This window comes from Macrobrachium rosenbergii, chromosome 22 (assembly GCF_040412425.1).
Source record: "Macrobrachium rosenbergii isolate ZJJX-2024 chromosome 22, ASM4041242v1, whole genome shotgun sequence".
Lineage (NCBI taxonomy): Eukaryota > Metazoa > Arthropoda > Malacostraca > Decapoda > Palaemonidae > Macrobrachium > Macrobrachium rosenbergii.
Window position 1 is genome coordinate 47823391 of NC_089762.1, and position 18163 is coordinate 47841553.

Here is an 18163-nt window from a genome sequence, read left to right on the forward strand (position 1 = left end):
CTCTCTCTCTCTCTCTCTCTCTCTCTCTCGGTTGATCAAAAGAGTCCAGAGGCCTACACCAGGCCTCTTAATCCCATCAGTACCTAAATATTACTATTATGCAAGGGCACAAATTCACAGATGCCACCACCAAACGACCTTAAATTCATTAGGATTAAGGGCCATTATGGCATGCTTATCTTCTTATTTATATACCAGCTTTCCAAATGATTTTCTTTGGCCACCCTCCCCTTCAGATTAATTCCAGAAAATTAAGTAAATTAAATAATTCACGAAGATTAAATAGAGAAAGATAAACTGCATATTTAATGCTCCAGAGAGGGTGAAAAATTTGAAAGATTTACGCTAAGAAGAATAAATAAATAAAAGGTTCCTTCCTCTTGGGATTGCAGTGAAATATTAACGATATCAACATTTGAATAAATATTCCGGTAAGAGGGTAGAAAATGGGAGCGGAAAACGTTGGTTTAAATAAAGCTAGTGAGAAGTTAATTATTTAAGGAATGGAAATAATGGACGTTAAATATTTCAAAGAATAATAATTATAATTATTTAAGGGATGGAAAGAATGGACGTTGAGTGTTTCAAAGAATAATAATTATAATTATTTAAGGGATGGAAGTAATGGACGTTGAATATTTAAAAGAATAATAATTGTAATTATTTAATGCATGGAAATAATGGACGTTGAATATTTAAAAGAATAATAATGGACGTTGAATATTTAAAAGAATAATAATTATAATTATTTAAAGAATGTAAATAATGGACGTTGAATATTTTAAAGGATAATAGTTATAGTTATTTAAAGAATAGAAATATTGGTCGTTGAATATTTAAAGAATAATGATTATAATTATTTAAAGAATAGAAATAATGGACGTTGAATATTTAAAAGAATATTATTCACATTATCTTTCTTCCAACTTGCTATCCTTAACCCTCTCCTAACAATTGTTTCATAGTGCAACTGAGAGGTTTTCCTCTTGTTACACCTTTCAAACCTAATTACGCTCAATTAACTCTTCCAGCGCTGAATGACCTGATAGGTCCCAACGCTTGGCCTTTGGCCTAAATTCTGTATTCTAGTTCTGTACAGGACCCTGTTTATGGGTCTATGGGAGCGCGGTTGCTAAGAAGCGAGAGAGGGAGAAAAAAAAAAAACAAGAAATAACTTCCCTTATTTCCTTCCTTCTCCCTCCCCCCCAACTCCAATCCCCCTCCAAAAACAAGGGCCGTGTTTTTCTCACTCTTAATCGCAGACAAAGGACAAATAGAAGCTCGGAGAAGCGACGCAAATGGGATTTTATGTGGGGAAGAGGAAGAAAGAGACGGCACAATGTGTCTCAGAACAAAAGATCTGCAAGAGTTCAAGGTGCTGGTGGAACGGGGCAAGTAAGCAAGAGAGGTAGACGCACTTAGATAGGCAGGCAGGCTTGCAAGGCAGACAGAGACAGCTAGACGCAAGGAATGGCTATCTCTCTCTCTCTCTCTCTCTCTCTCTCTCTCTCTCTCTCTCTCTCTCTCTCTCTCTACTGACCTGGGTCTACATGCAGCCCCCTCCGCACTCTCTCTCTCTCGTTCTCTGGCTCCTTTCCACTACAGACCTAGGCCTACATGCAACTCTCTCTCTCATTGTGTTTCTCTCCTTCCCTCCACTGACCTGGGTCTACATGCAGCCCTCTCCACACTCTCTCTCTCTCTGGCTCCTTTCCTCTACATACCTAGGCCTACATGCAACTCTCTCTCTTTCTGTTTCTCTCCTTCCCTCTACTGCCGTGGGTCTACATGCAGCACCCTCCGCACTCTCTCTCTCTCTCTCTCTCTCTCTCTCTCTCTCTCTCTCTCTCTGTCTTGCTATATCCATATTCAACACCTCATTCACACACAGATGTATGCACACACCTGATGGTCATGAACCCGCTTTAAGCAGTGATGCTGCGTTAAGGCCACTTGAAGGTGATAGAAATACCCCCTACCACCCCACCCCTAAGAAAAAACTAAGGATCTGGCCCATATTGTAATGCTTTGTATGTATTTAAAAAGATTCACAGGTCAATATCTTCCGATTGGGAGAACGAGGAAGTGTGATATTCAAATCAGACTTCAGAGCACCTGCCCCAAACTGAAGCCTTAGGATTACAGTGCGACTTTTAGTATTAGTGCTGAGCCCTTTGTTTAATCTTTTAGTAGATTCTGTTCGTATTTATTTTTGCTCTCAAGCCGTATTATGAGATTAATGTCGATGGAATAATAAAGAGGTTCAGGTATATTATTATAATCCTCAATTTATTAACTGTATGATATGCAAAGGGACCTTTCTTTCTTTCTTTCTTTCAAACCTCGAACCTACTCTTTTTTTTTTCTTTCTTTCTCCCCGTAGTGGGGTAGTGCCTTCAATGGGCATCACGCGGTGCACTGCAAGCATTATTTAAAGTTCTTTTGCTACGTCCCTTCTGCCCCTAGCTGCAACCCCGTTCATTCCTTTGACTGTACCTCCGTTCATATTCTCTCTCCTCCATCTTACTTTCCACCCTCTCTAACAACTGATTCATAGTGCAACTGCTTTGAGGTTTTCCTCCTGTTACACCTTTCAAACCTTTTACTGTCATTTTCCGTTTCAGCGCTGAGTGACCTCATAGGTCGCAGTGCTTGGCCGTTGGCCAAAATTCTGTATTCAGTCATCAGAAACGAGCATAAACAAAACTGAAACTCACTAATCTCAAATATCCGCTAATACTTAATAACTAATAAATAATAATAATAATAATAATAATAATAATAATAATAATAATAATAAAAAAATGATCTCTATAAAAAAAGCATAAACCAGAATAATAAACTAAAGGTAAATGGAATGGAATGGAATGTAGAGTTTAGGCCAAACACCAAGCACTGGGACCTATGAGGTCATTCAGCGCTGAAACGGAAACTGACAGTAAAAGGTTTGAAAGGTGCAACAAGAGGAAAACCTCAAAGCAGTTGCACTCTGAATCAACAATTGTTAGGAGAGGGTTAAGGATAGCAAGATGGAAGAACGATAATATGAACGGAGGTACAGTAAAAATGAAATTGAGATTATAAAGCTTTTTAAAGGCGTAACAGGAGGAAAACCTCAAAGCAGTTGCAATATGAGAACTATTAGAAGAGGGTGGGTAGCAAGATAGAATATGAAAGGAGGTGCAGTAAAAGGAACGAAAGGGGTTGCAAAGAACCTCAAGTACTGCCTATGCAGTGCATTGCATGAGGGACACTGGCAGCATTACCCCCTACGGGGAAAATCCCCTGGAATGGATTAATACATAACGCACCTCCCGCTGCTGGAAAACTCCAATTACCGTAACTGCTGACTGCACAGATCGCGTTCCAGTCATATACAGGGATTCTGCTGATCGCTTAATACCCGCTTTTAATGATTCCTTCCCCCCCAGCCCATTACGGTACGTTACTGGAAGTACCACACGGGGGGAAAAAATTATGACTTTCTTCTTAGGATTAATAGGTAAAAAAAAATTTTCCTTTTTGGGGTTAGTGCATGCAGTGTACCTCATGCGGTGCGGTGTAGGCATTACTCAAGGTTCTTTGCAGCGTCCCTTCGACCCCTAGCTGCGACCCCTTTCGTTCCTTTAACTGTACCTCCTTTCATGTTCTCTGTCTTCCATCTTGCTGTCCACCCTTTCCTAACAATTGTTTTACAGTGCAACTGCGAGGTTTTCCTTCTGTTATGCCTTTAAAAGCTTTATACTCTCAGTTTCCCTTTCAACGCTGAATGACCTTATAGGTCCCAGTGCTTGGCATTTGGCCTAAATTTGATATTACATTCCATTTTATTACGTAGAGTAGCATGCACGTGGAAAAAATAGACATTTTCTTATTAAGCACGTAAGTCAATAAAGGAAAAATAAGAGCTTTATATTTTAATAACTTTTTCAGTTGTTTTGGCAACTGGATGTGATTAAACATACCTTTTAAAATTCGCACTGATATGCTTCCTTTTATATGTAGAATAACATGTCTAAAGAGCAAAGTTTCGATTCAACTTTGTATCAGTAACCCTGGTTGCAAATTCCCGAGATGTATACTAGCATTGCACCAGCGCCGGTTTTTTTTTTTGCCACGCCCCTAGGTTAGGTTAATGTTAGGTTAGGTTGAAATGAGAAAATTATTGTAATTTGGGTATGGGAAACATAACGAGATTATTTTCAAGAAAATTCTATGGTTAGTTTTTGAGATATGGCGTCCCGCTTTTTTCAGGTGAAGGTCCCGCTAGTAAACTCCCGAGATGTTACTACTATTGCACCAGGCCCGGGTTTTTTTGCCATGCCTCCTAGGTTAGGTTAGTCAGATTTGGTAACCTGGCGATAATCTGGGTGTGGAAAACATAAGGAAATTATTTTCAAGAAAATTCTATGGTTAGTTTTGAAGATATGGCGTCCCGCTTTTTTCAGGCAAAGTTCCCGCTACTCGGTTGCATCTCGGGAAAATGCATCCGGGTGACTAGTTACCTTTTATTCGAGGAAGAAGCTGCCCCTGTTTTCTTGTTAAATTCATAAGGAACGGAGACCTATCGACGCAGAGACCGAAAGAAAAATATAACAAGACGAAAAGATCTTCTTCTTTGTATATAATGCCAGATTTGTGGACGATAACATGGGAAGGTCGCGGGGATCAGAATCGCGGATGAAGAGCAAAAGGTTTCGGAAAGACTGATCCGGATCAACCCATTACTCTCGGTATGAGCAGCATGATGTGAGCCCAATTACTTCTAATTTTCTTTCTTCTTCTTCTTCTTCTTCTTCTTCTTCTTCTTCTTCTTCTTCTTCGTGCGTAACGTTAATGAGAGTCATTATCAGGTTTTTCTTGTTCGAATTTCCGTGTATCTTGAAGCTTGAACGTTTTCTGTAGGGCATTTTTAGAAAAATAACTTATTTCTAAATGTACGTACATATATATGTGTATGTGTGTATATATATATTTACATTATTTATATATGTGTATGTATGTATGTATGTATATATTGTATTATATATATATATATATATATATATATATATATATATATATATATATATATATCTATATATATATATATATATATATATATATATATATATATATATATATATGTATGTATGTATTTATAAATATATACAGTATATATAGCCTATATATGTATATGTATATATATACTTATATATGTATATATGTATACAAATAGTATATATGCATATCTATGCATATGTATATAATTATATATACATATACATATATATATAAATATTGATATATATATATATATATATATATATATATATATATATATATATATATATATATATATATAACACGTATGTAAGTATGTTTACATATACATATATATATATATATATATAAATATTGATAAATAATTTATATATACATATACATACATACATACATACATATATTCATGCATATTTATATATTACAAAACTACAACTGAATACTGTTTACGTTCGTTAATGAACCCGGACAAAGAGTAATTGCGTTCTTTCATAATTTCTCCGGAACTCTCTTTTGATGATTTATTCCTCATGCTCCATTGAATGGAAGTTCCAAGACTCAGTTTGGGTGCAGTATATTTAAATCACTTTTCATCCGTTCAGTTATTTTGCTTTTATGCTGTCAAACTGTGAAGTCGTTTCATTTATTCATCTTATGCATTTTATACAAGACGGTTTAAGATGCATACATACATTGGTACATACATAATACACTGTGAAATCGTTTCATTTATTCATCTTGCACATTTTATACAAGGTGGTTTAACATACATGGGTACACACTTACATTCATACGTGTATACCTACCTACATACATGCATACATACATACATACATACATAAGTGTACACCTACCAAACTGCATACATACATAAGTGTATACCTACCTACATACATACATACATACTTATATACGTACATACATAGTCATATACATACATGCATATATACATGCATAGGTACATACATACATACCTACATACGTGTATACCCACCTGCATACAAACATGCATACATACTTATATACCTACATTCATACATACAGTCATACACATACATATATACATGTAAACCTCCAAATGTAAATTCTCATAAATAAAACACGAATTATCTGTCGTTATAGAGAAATGTAAAAGCATTGAAGTAACATGACCTAAGTATTTTACTGACTGGGCCAAGAGACTCAATTTATTCCAATAAATTTGAAAGGATTCCTTAAAATTGCATATTTATAAAACAAAAATATGTTGAGCTTCAAATGCATATATGCACGCGTTGCCCTGCACTTGGGATTATGCATGTGTGAGTATGTATGTATGTATATATATATATATATATATATATATATATATATATATATATATATATATGTATGTATATATATACACATATATATTTATGTATATCCTACAACAGAGACATTCTTTAGGAGGGATTTTCATTCACGAAAAGAATCTAATTTCGTCCCTCCTGCCTCCACAAAAGAAGTTGAAGGTGCTAAAAGCCGAGCTCGCTTTTTGATGAGAGAGAGAGAGAGAGAGAGAGAGAGAGAGAGAGAGAGAGAGAGAGAGAGAGAGAGAGAGAGAGAATATCTCTTAGGAATATCCTAGGAATATTTTCACACGTGAATTATGAGGCTTTTGCTGGAACCCTCCTGTCTTCATTTGTATGTGTATTGATGGAGCAATGATCATTCACGTCTCTCTCTCTCTCTCTCTCTCTCTCTCTCTCTCTCTCTCTCTCTCTCTCTATAAGTCGTTGTGCATGAAGTCTCTCTTCAACATATTCTCTCTTCAACATAAATGCGACCCACAGCATTCAGCCAACAATCAGGTACATAATGCACTGCTTGTGTCAGTCAACAGAGGCTTCCTTGACATCTGAGGAACGATCCATCCCCGTCTGGTTCAGGGATCGAATGCAGGTCATTCTCTCTCTCTCTCTCTCTCTCTCTCTCTCTCTCTCTCTCTCTCTCTCTCTCTCTCTCTCTCTCTCTCTCTCAGTTAACCTTTTCCTTAACTCCTCTCTCTCTTCTAACTTCTTTACTTCTACTCTCTCTCTCTCTCTCTCTCTCTCTCTCTCTCTCTCTCTCTCTCTCTCTCTCTCTCTCTCAGTTAACCCTATCTTTCCTTCCTCCTCGATAATGTTCATTAAAATCAAGAGTAAGCTTTCTCTTTTATGGTCTCTCTCTCAATCTCTCTCTCTCTTCTCTCTCTCAAACCCATAATTCTCATAATTTCAGAAAATCAAAAGACCTTTTCGTTTTATATATAATATATTATATATATATATATATATTTATATATATAGATATATATATATGTATATATATTGTTCATGGCTTCCCTCCGTTCATCCCAAGGTTCCCTGTATAGTAATCGCATTCTTAGATGATAAAATAATCGCAGCGGAGGATAATATAAGGGGCATTCTTGAAGAGAGACATTGTAATAAAAAAAAAATGTAATTCCGTCCGTCATCCCTTCACAAAAGAAATAGATGGCGCTAAGAGCCAGACCCGTTTTTGAGAGAAGAAGAGAAAGAATTTTGTCGTGAGCATGCGCAGAGCACGCGAGGTCCTTTCTGAGGTCCTCGGCATAATTAGGGCTTCGGCCCTGTGTGCCGTCGTCATCTTTTGACCTTTTCTCTATCAATGGCCCCCAAAGTGACCTCTCCTGAAGGTATGTAGGATATGAACATCCCCCCATCCCCTGCCCCCCAAAACCTTCCAGGGAAGACTATGATCTGCTCAGCGTACAATGGTCTCCATTCATCCGTCTCCGGAACTATTTCTTCCCAAACAACAAAGAGATATGGGCCACCATCGAAAATCATTTTCACCTCTTCTACAGATCAAACGGAGAGAGAGAGAGAGAGAGAGAGAGAGAGAGAGAGAGAGAGAGAGAGAGAGAGAGAGAGAGAGGACATTAACCCTGATGCCATTTCAGCTTGAACCCTGAGCGTCTCTGTATTTCATCGGGACCCTAATGTTAATTTCATTCTGCGTTTAGATGTTATTTGTCTCGCTATGTAGTTTAGGAGTTTATTTATTAGTTCATTAATTTGTCTTTCTTTCCTAATAACTGATCTCTCCTTTCTGTGCTTCCTGTTCTCTTCTGTAACTTACAATTTAAAATTACATATCCTTTGGAAGCTGGAATTTCAGGTCAGTTGCGCCAGCAGACTTGTCCCTTATGAACAAGGGGTTTATCTTCTCAATAATAATAATAATAATAATAATAATAATAATAATAATAATAATAATGCAAATCTTCTTCACAATCCCGTGAATATGTTTATAAAATACAAAATCCACATTTATGTAAAGTAATGTATTTACAAATGATAAAATAAATTCCAGGAGCTTTCGAGAGCCTGCTCAGCTCCCTTCTTCAGCTAGAAAAAAAAAAGAAGGGAGCTGAGCAGGCTCTCAAAAGCTCCTGGAATTTATTTTATCATTTGTAAATACATTACTTTACATAAATGTGGATTTTGTAATAATAATAATAATAATAATAATAATAATAATAAATAATAATGTATTGACGCAACTTGACATGCCTAAGACAAACATAATAGAGAGAAGTGGCAATAATTTCAAATTTCTCATCAGTTCCCTTTAAAGATGGTCTGAACGGCAGACATCAGTCTGGAGTAAATCGTCAAATTTCTCAGCGGTTCCCTTGAAAACCGGGTGCAAACGGCAGATATCAATTTGGAGTAAAACTTTTCAGCAGTTCCCTTGAAAACCGGGTCTAAACGGCAGATATCAATTTGGAGTAAAACTTTTCAGCAGTTCCCTTGAAAACCGGGTCTAAACGGCAGATATCAATTTGGAGTAAATCTTCCCAGCCGTTCCCTTGAAAACCCGAGTCGAAACGGCAGACATCAATTTGGAGTAAAACTTCTCAGCCGGTCCCTTGAAAACCCGAGTCGAAACGGCAGACATGAATTTGGAGTAAAACGTCCCAGCCGTTCCCTTGAAAACCCGAGTCGAAACGGCAGACATCAATTTGGAGTAACACTTCCCAGCCGTTCCCTTGAAAACCGGTCTAAACGGCAGACATTAGTTTGCAGTAAAACTTCTCAGCAGTTCCCTTGAAAACCGGTCTAAACAGCAGACATTAGTTTGCAGTAAAACTTCTCAGCAGTTCCCTTGAAAACCGGTCTAAACGGCAGACATTAGTTTGCAGTAAAACTTCCCAGCAGTTCCCTTGAAAACCGGTCTAAACGGCAGAATCAGTTTGCAGTAAAACGTTCTCAGTAGTTCCCTTGAAAACCGGATCTAAACGGCAGACATCAATCTGAAGTAAAACTGCCAATTTCTCAGCAGTTCCCTATAAAGATGGTCTAAACGGCAGACATCAGTTTGCAGTAAAACTTCTCAGTAGTTCCCTTGAAAACCGGGTCGAAATGCCAGACATCAATTTGGAGTAAAACGGCAGCAATCCGGTTAATTAAATAGGGAGATTATGGAAGGTGTACGATGACCTCACGATTCATGTTTAATATCCGTAATTAATGTTCGCGGGTCGCGAAAAATTCCTTTTGACTCATCAGGGTTGAATATCGGATTCGGCAGCAATTCATTACGTCATACGGTTTATATCTCTCTCGAGAGAGAGAGAGAGATCAGGTCGGCAAATTAAATACGAGATTAATCATTCGCTTTATGTCCTCTTTTCGTATTAATATTTCTTCGGGTATAAGTATTAAGAATGTTATTGTACTCCGTGAGAGGAAGTACTCTCTCTCTCTCTCTCTCTCTCTCTAACTTTTTTATTTTACGTTTCTTCAGGAATACGTATTAAGAATGGTATTGTACTCCGTGAGAGGAAGTACTCTGTCTCTCTCTCTTTAACTTCCATTTTTTTTACATTTCTTCATGAATACGTATTCACAATGGTATTGTACTCTGTGATAGGATGTAACTCTGTCTCTCTCTCTTCTAACTCTCTCATTTTTTTACATTTCTTCATGAATACGTATTCAGAATGGTATTGTACTCTGTGATAGGATGTAACCCCCCCCCTTCTCTCTCGCTCTCTCTCTCTTTAACTTCCTTTTTTTTTACATTTCTTCAGGAATAATGATATTGCGTCTTGAGAGAATGGTATTGTACTCTCTCTCTCTCTCTCTCTCTCTCTCTCTCTCTCTTTACATTTCTTTGGAAATTAGTATTCAGGATGATATTATCCTCAGTGACCTCTCTCTCTCTCTCTCTCTCTCTCTCTCTCTCTCTCTCTCTCTCTTTTTTTACTTTTCATTCTTCATTTCTTCGGGAATATACGTATGAACGATGATATTTTACTCTGTGATAGGAAACTCTCTCTCTCTCTCTCTCTCTCTCTCTCTCTCTCTCTCTCTCTCTCTCTCTCTCTCTCTCTCTCAGTGCTAATCACCGAACAGGATATTAGTTTTTCTTTCCCCACGCATGCTATGGAAGGTAAACCCCTTACAGCATTTTGCTCAGGAAATTGCAAAAGTAGTTATTTTCTCAGAACAAACTAAACGAAAAACTTTTTCCATATACTCGCAAGTGTGTTCCACACACTATGTTTTTCTCCCCTTAAGAGGGTAGTGCTGTCAGTGCACCTCGTGCGGTGCACTGTAGGCATTACTTAAGGTTCTTCGCAGCGTGCCCTCCTTCGTTCCTTTTAGTGTGCCTCCTTTCATATTTTCTTAATTCTATCTTACTTTCCACCCTCTCTTAACAATAGATTCATAGTGCAACTGCTTTGAGTTTTTCCTCATGTTACAACTTTCTAACCTTTCACTGTTAATAATATCCGTTTCTGGGCTGAATGACCTCATAGGTCCCAGTGCTTGGCCTTTGGACTAAATTCTATATTTAGTTCAATTCAATGTATGTTTTGCCATAGTTTTTCTCCCTTACAGGAAAGGAAAAATATAATATAATCTATTGTTCACTTACATCAGATTTACATTTATTCTTCATAAATTTTTCAAAATATGTGGAGTAAATGAGGGAGTTCGTCGCTTCGTGGTGGGATTCGAACTCTAGGTAGAGTGAGTTTTCTTGGCATTGTGGGTTACGGCAGACTCACTGCAATTAGTCAGCGGGGGTTCGAATCCCCATCACGAAAGGGAGAGACATATATATATATATATATATATATATATATATATATATATATATATATATATATATATATATATATATATATATATATATATATATATTTTCGTGGGCGTGTATCCCACACGGTTACAAGATTTGTAGTGACAAGCATATCCCAAAAGTGTACGGAAAGTAATAACTGAGAAGTTGAAAAATAAGTTTCATTATGAAAATACGCACACACACACACACACATATATATATATATATATATATATATATATCACACATTACCACAGGTGAAAAATAAGAAACGGGGTGTAGGTCCTGACCGGTTTCGACTTTATTTCCAAGCCATTGACGAAGGACTGATACAGAGTGTGAGAAGTCACAAATATATATACTACAAGAACAGTACTAACGAACATACACAACCGTTAGAGGCTCCATATACCCACTCTGGCCGGTGTCGAGGTAGGAGTGGCCTTTAAAACTCATTTGGCTAAAAATCACAATAGACTCTCAGGGGACATTGCTGATAAACAGACCATACCCCACCGCAGATCCACACCTGACAGGTGTCATGGAGGCGGAGTTTGGAAACTCATTAACCTATATGTGTTTATAAATATGATAATCCTATTTTCATATATCTCTACTGCCTACCTTAAAGTTTAAACATACAAATTTCTTTTGATATTAAAGGATCAAGTTTATACATCCCTTGACTGATATTCATATTATGGTTGTAACTTTCTTTTATGAAGCTAGATTCAATGATGTTCCTTTCCAGTGCATTATTAGAATATACAATCCTTTTTGCCCCTTCCCAGTTGATAGCATGATTGTTCTCACTAACATGTACAAATATATATATATATATATATATATATATATATATATATATATATATATATATATATATATATATATATATATATATACACATATGTCAAGATAGTGAAAAAGTTTACCATAAGGAACTTTGCACAAGTCCCTTATATAGAGAAGATAGTGATGAAAGGGAGATGAAGTTGTTAGCTCTCTCTCTCTCTCTCTCTCTCTCTCTCTCTCTCTCTCTCTCTCTCTCTCTCTCTCTCTCTCTCAGTTTATCCTCCCGTTCCTTGTCTCTACCATACCGACTAAGCACAACGGGAATACAAGCATTTGTTATGCGCTCGATGCAAACAGACCTTTTCCCCCCATCTATAATTGTAATTTTTTTTTTCTCAGAAGCAAGGGGATTATAATTATTATTATCGTCCCTGTCCTCCATTTGCATTTAGGTTTCCGACATAATAATCACGTACGCATGTAATGGAATAATGCTAGCTGAGGATAATGCAAGGACGCACACATGCACGCACACACACACAAGCATATGCATGTACGTAACGAGTGACCCTTTGCCTAAAACCCAGATTACTAAGGGTCATTCACATGCTGGCCACACCCAAATTTGCCTGCCTGCTATAGTTGAGGGGTATGCGGCTTTATTGATGTTTGTGTGTGTGTGTGTATATATATATATATATATATATATATATATATATATATATATATATATATATATATATATATATATATATATATATATATATATATATATATAAATATATGTATTCATATATACATGAAATTTTTTTACATGATCACACATGAAATTTTTTTATCACACCGTGATTTATATACAATCATGAAGCTACAAATGTCGCTTAATATCAAATTCACGCTACCTCGAGAGTATCTCCGATGGAGAATTATCACCGAAGGGGAATTTATATAAGTGATAAATGAATAAGTACCATCGGGACGCGAACCCTTGACATGGACCCATTCAGCGACTCTAGTGGACGTTACCACCGCGCCATCAATACATATATATATTTTATATATATATTTTTATATGTATATAAATATATGTGTGTATGAGTATTTGAGTGCCATCTGTTCTCTCCGGATCTAATGCATCGAGACATTTTTACCCCACCGCTAAGAAAAAAAAAAACTTAACCGCAAGAAGAAAAGTTATAATTAAGCAAAGTCCAACCCTGAATTCGGAATTCAATCGGAGGTTTGCCAATCCTTCCCAGCCTAGTCATTTCTCTCGAGGGAAGAGAGAGAGAGAGAGAGAGAGAGAGAGAGAGAGAGAGCCAATCTCCCTTTCTGTCTTTTAACAATGCTTTGAGTCTCAAGAAGAGAGAGAGAGAGAGAATCGAGATTGCATCATTAACTCCACGACACTTGACCGGGCGACCGCGCAGCTTAAGTCTCCGGGAATCATGACCCTGCATCAAATACCCCCAAATGCCCTTCCCCCTCCCTCCTCGTCGGTCGGATATCAAAATGCCTGCTTAGTATGCGGTTCAACGCATTTCGCAATGGCGGAGGGATCAATGCGCCGCGAATTAATCGCCCTGATGGACTGACTCTCTCTCTCTCTCTCTCTCTCTCTCTCTCTCTCTCTCTCTCTCTCTCTCTCTGTGCGTCTGATTTTCTAGTTTCAACTACCCGCCAATTCCTTGCGACGGGTGAGAAGGCGGCTGGGGAGTCTCGGGGATCGCCTGGTATCGAATGCTGGGGTGGGGTTTCGGGAATCACCTGGGGTGGGAGGCTTTGTGGTATACCGGGATCACTTAGTGTAGGGGGAGGGAGGTGGTGATAGTTGGTTTACGGGGACCACATTTACAGAAAGGGGTAAAATAGGTGGTTCTCAAAAGCGAGGGTGAGTAGGGGGGGAGGCTTGTTTAGGCAATCATTCTTTTGCAAAGTTATTGGTTAAACAAGGCATTTAATAGGTGAGGTGATAAGGTAATTTTTGCAGCGCAGTTCATCTGAAGGAAATTTAGCAAAGTGTGATTAATGGAAAATTAATTTCCTGAAATTGAAATAACAAAGGGAGCGTATTTTTTAAATAAGGTGTGTGTGTGTGTGTGCGCGCGCGCGTGTTAGAGCAATTTAAAGTTAAAGAAGTTGGACAGCTATACATATGTATACATACATACATAATTTACACTCATATGCCCCTGCGGGCTTGTCCCATAATAAATAGGGTTCGCTCCTTAATAATAATAATAATAATAATAATAATAATAATAATAATAAAAATAATAATAATAATAATAATAATTATTATTATTATTATTATTATTATTATTATTATTATTATTATTATTATTATTATTATTATAATTTACTATATAATTGTGGATTTTATTACACAGATTGTTTTCACGAAATTGTGAATCTCTTAGCAATAATAATAATAATAATAATAATAATAATAATAATTTATTATATAATTGTGGATTTTATTATTGTTTTTCACGAATTGTGAATTTTAGCAATAATAATAATAATAATTTATTATATAATTGTGGATTTTATTACACAGATTGTTTTCACGAAATTGTGAATCTCTTAGCAATAATAATAATAATAATAATTTATTATATAATTGTGGATTTTATTACACAGATTGTTTTCACGAAATTGTGAATCTCGTAGCAATAATAATAATAATAATAATAATAATAAAAAATTAAACATTCATGCAACAGGAGGCACAACTCACCTCTCCCCCTCCCCACTATGGACGGACTCTTCCGAGAACTGATCACAAGAGAGAGAGAGAGAGAGAGAGAGAGAGAGAGTCGAAATTTCTATAAAACGTTGCTGCGGGAGTCTCGGTGCTGTTACTCAGCCCGAATCTATTTTTTGTGATGGGCTTCCAGACGTGGTAGCGCGCCTTCCGTTGCTTAGAAAAAAAAAATAAAAACAAAAGATTTTAAAATAAAAAGTAAAAAAAAAAAAAATCTTGGGGCCTTTAAAAACATGACCGCGTTTTATTTTATGCTTTGATCTTTTGCGGGGAGAAGAGAGAGAGCCTTTGCACTTCCCGCGCTTGATCTCTCTCTATCTCTCTCTCTCTCTCTCTCTCTCTCTGTGTGTGTGTGTGTGTGAAAAGAATTGCAAAGTATATGATGGAAATATATATATAAAAAATTAGCTACTTTTCAATGTTATTTAATTGAATTTGACATTATATTATGGCTGCTCTCTCTCTCTCTCTCTCTCTCTCTCTCTCTCTCTCTCTCTCTCTCTCTGTGTGTGTGTGTGTGTGAAAAGAATTGCAAAGTATATGATGGAAAGATATATCCAAAAAAAGTAGTTACTTTTCAATTTTATTTAGTTGAATTTGACATTATATTATGGCTGTGCTCTCTCTCTCTCTCTCTCTCTCTCTCTCTCTCTCTCTCTCTCTCTCTCTCTCTGTGTGTGTGTGTGTGAAAAGAATTGCAAAGTATATGATGGAAATATATATAAAAAATTAGCTACTTTTCCATCTTATTTAAATGATTTTGACATTGCATTATGGCTGTGCTCTCTCTCTCTCTCTCTCTCTCTCTCTCTCTCTCTCTCTCTCTCTCTCTCTCTCTCTCTCTCTCTCTCTCTCTCTCTCTCTCAGCAAAGAAGTAAAAGAAGATATAGATAATTAAATTAGATAATAAAGATTTTACCCGGTTTAGTGTTCTAGGTTCGTTTAAACTTCCAACTGTGTTTTGACTCAGAAAATTCTCTCTCTCTCTCTCTCTCTCTCTCTCTCTCTCTCTCTCTCTCTCTCTCTCTCTCTCTCTCTCTCTCTCTCTCTCTATCAAAACAGATAAATGAGAAATCCTCCTTTTTTTATTTTTCAATTTGATTTAAATGAATTTCCATGATATGGAAAATATCTCAAACACACCCCCTCTCTCTCTCTCTCTCTCAAAATAGATAAACGAAAAATCTCACTTTTCTTCTATTTCTTAGGTTGGTTTAAATAAATTTTCATTATTCATTTTGGAAAGTGTCCCAAACCCCCAACATCTCTCTCTCTCTCTCTCTCTCTCTCTCTCTCTCTCTCTCTCTCTCTCTCTCTCTCTCTCTCTCTGTCAAAATAGATAAACGAAAAATCTTACTTTTTTCTATTTCTTAGGTTGGTTTCAATAAATTTCCATGATTCATTTTGGAAAGTGTCCCAACCTGCCCCCACCCTCTCTCTCGTTCTCTCTCCCAAAATAGATAAACAGAAAATCTTACTTTTTATGTTTCTTAGGTTTGTTTAAATAAATTTCCATGATTCATTTTGGAAAGTGTCCCAGACCCCCTCTCTCTCTCTCTCTCTCTCTCTCTCTCTCTCTCTCTCTCTCTCTCTCTCTCTCTCTCTCTCTCTCAAATAGATAAACTAAAAATCTTTTTTCTATTTCTTAGGTTTGTTTAAGTGAATTTCCATGATTCATTTTGGAAAATGTCTCAACCTCCCACCCCCCTCTCTCTCTCTCTCTCTCTCTCTCTCTCTCTCTCTCTCTCTCTCTCTCTCTCTCTCTCTCTCTCTCTTCTTATCGTCTGTCGTGACACCCAGATACCTGGATGGTTTCATTGGTAATGAATTTCGATGAGAGATTATTAAGATAAAGTTCTCCATACAAATTCAAAATTCGATGAACTTAATTTCTCCATTTCCAAATATAATTTCTTCATACAAAGTCAAAATACGGTGAACTTAATTTTTCAGTTTCCAAATATTTTTGAAAACGGTTTCTGCAGCAACCTCAAATCTGAATATGGAAGTGAAGAATCTATTCCTCCGTCAGCGCCAAGAGAAACAGTTTTTATCATTTTAATACCAAATTCATATGCGAAGGTTTTCAGCAGAGAATTTAATATAGGTATTAGAATATCGAGAGATTAAAGGACTCAATGCTCTTTCTTTGTATATGAGTTTGTATATATATACAGGTGTATATGTATATGTATATATATATATATATAATATATATATATATATATGTATATATATATATATATATATATATATATATATGGTACATATATATATATATATATATATATATATATATATATATATATATATATATATATATATATATATATACGTGTGTGTGTGTGTGTGTGTGCAGATAAAATGTCCATTGATATTGCTTGCTTCAGAGCTAACGCTGGTTATCATGAAGCTGAAAATACGCATAAGAATCTTTCTTAAACAGATAAATGAGCAAATAATTCAATAATCTGATGCATTTTAGGGAAATGAGTAAGCAGATAATAATCAAGAAATAAATAGATAAATAAAAAATAATGACGTAAATACTTTAAACATAACAGATAAATGAATAAACAAATGCGAAGCAATGTTATATACTTAACATTTTCAGTAACTTCCTCAGATTTAAGAATAAAACTGAAACCTATGCTTTTTTTAAATAAATTATCACAATTAAAGTAAATCCAAAGAATTACTGAATAACATTAGGCCAAATTCTTCCTCTTGCCCCAGAAACAACCTCTGTTGTTTTTACTTGAAGAAAATATAAATTCGATTTGTCCCAGTTTTACAAACCGTAGTTCTGCTATCATCGTCACGGAGAGAGAGAGAGAGAGAGAGAGAGAGAGAGAGAGAGAGAGAGAGAAAAGAAACTTCCCTCTCACAAAAGGCAAAGCCAGGTACTCAAATATTAAGGCAGTAAGCATTCATTACTTCAGCCTCTCAAGTGTCCATGCAAGTGAAACATCTTGGAAATAAAATAAAAATAAAAAAAAGGAGACCACGAACCAACATACGCACAAACACTCGGGGACCCAAATGCCCCAAAAACACTAGGAAACATTTTCCGTCGGGCTGAAAAGGAAGAAGAAAGAAAACTCACAAGGCGTAATTCAGCTCAAATGAGTTTTAATTGAAAAACACCTCCTCGACAACATTGCCATCAGCGTTTCATTTTTTAAATGCGCCGAAGTTTCTCCGGCGCAATCGAGTTCTCTGTACAGCGTATATATTCAAGGCCACCTAAAATACATCTATCTATCGGTGGTCTCGGTATAAGCCGTTGCCCATGAAACTGTAACCACGGTTCGGTGGTGGCCTATCCTGTATCGTTGCCAGAAGCACGATTATGCCCGGCCTCGGATCTTAAAAACTACCGAGGCTAGAGGGCTGCAATTTGGTATGTTTGATGACTGGAGGGTGGATGATCAACAT

At 36.5% G+C, this 18163-nt stretch overlaps 1 protein-coding gene across 1 annotated transcript in view; it reads right to left on the reverse strand.

Moving 5' to 3' along the window:
* Window positions 1-4724: 4724 nt before the first annotated feature.
* Window positions 4725-18163, reverse strand: part of LOC136850494 (ABC transporter F family member 4-like) — a 60058-nt gene continuing 46619 nt past the window's right edge. The window contains exon 3 of the mRNA XM_067124065.1: window positions 4725-4899. Within this exon, the coding sequence (XP_066980166.1) occupies window positions 4725-4899 (175 nt within the window). The remainder of the gene's footprint in view (window positions 4900-18163) is intronic.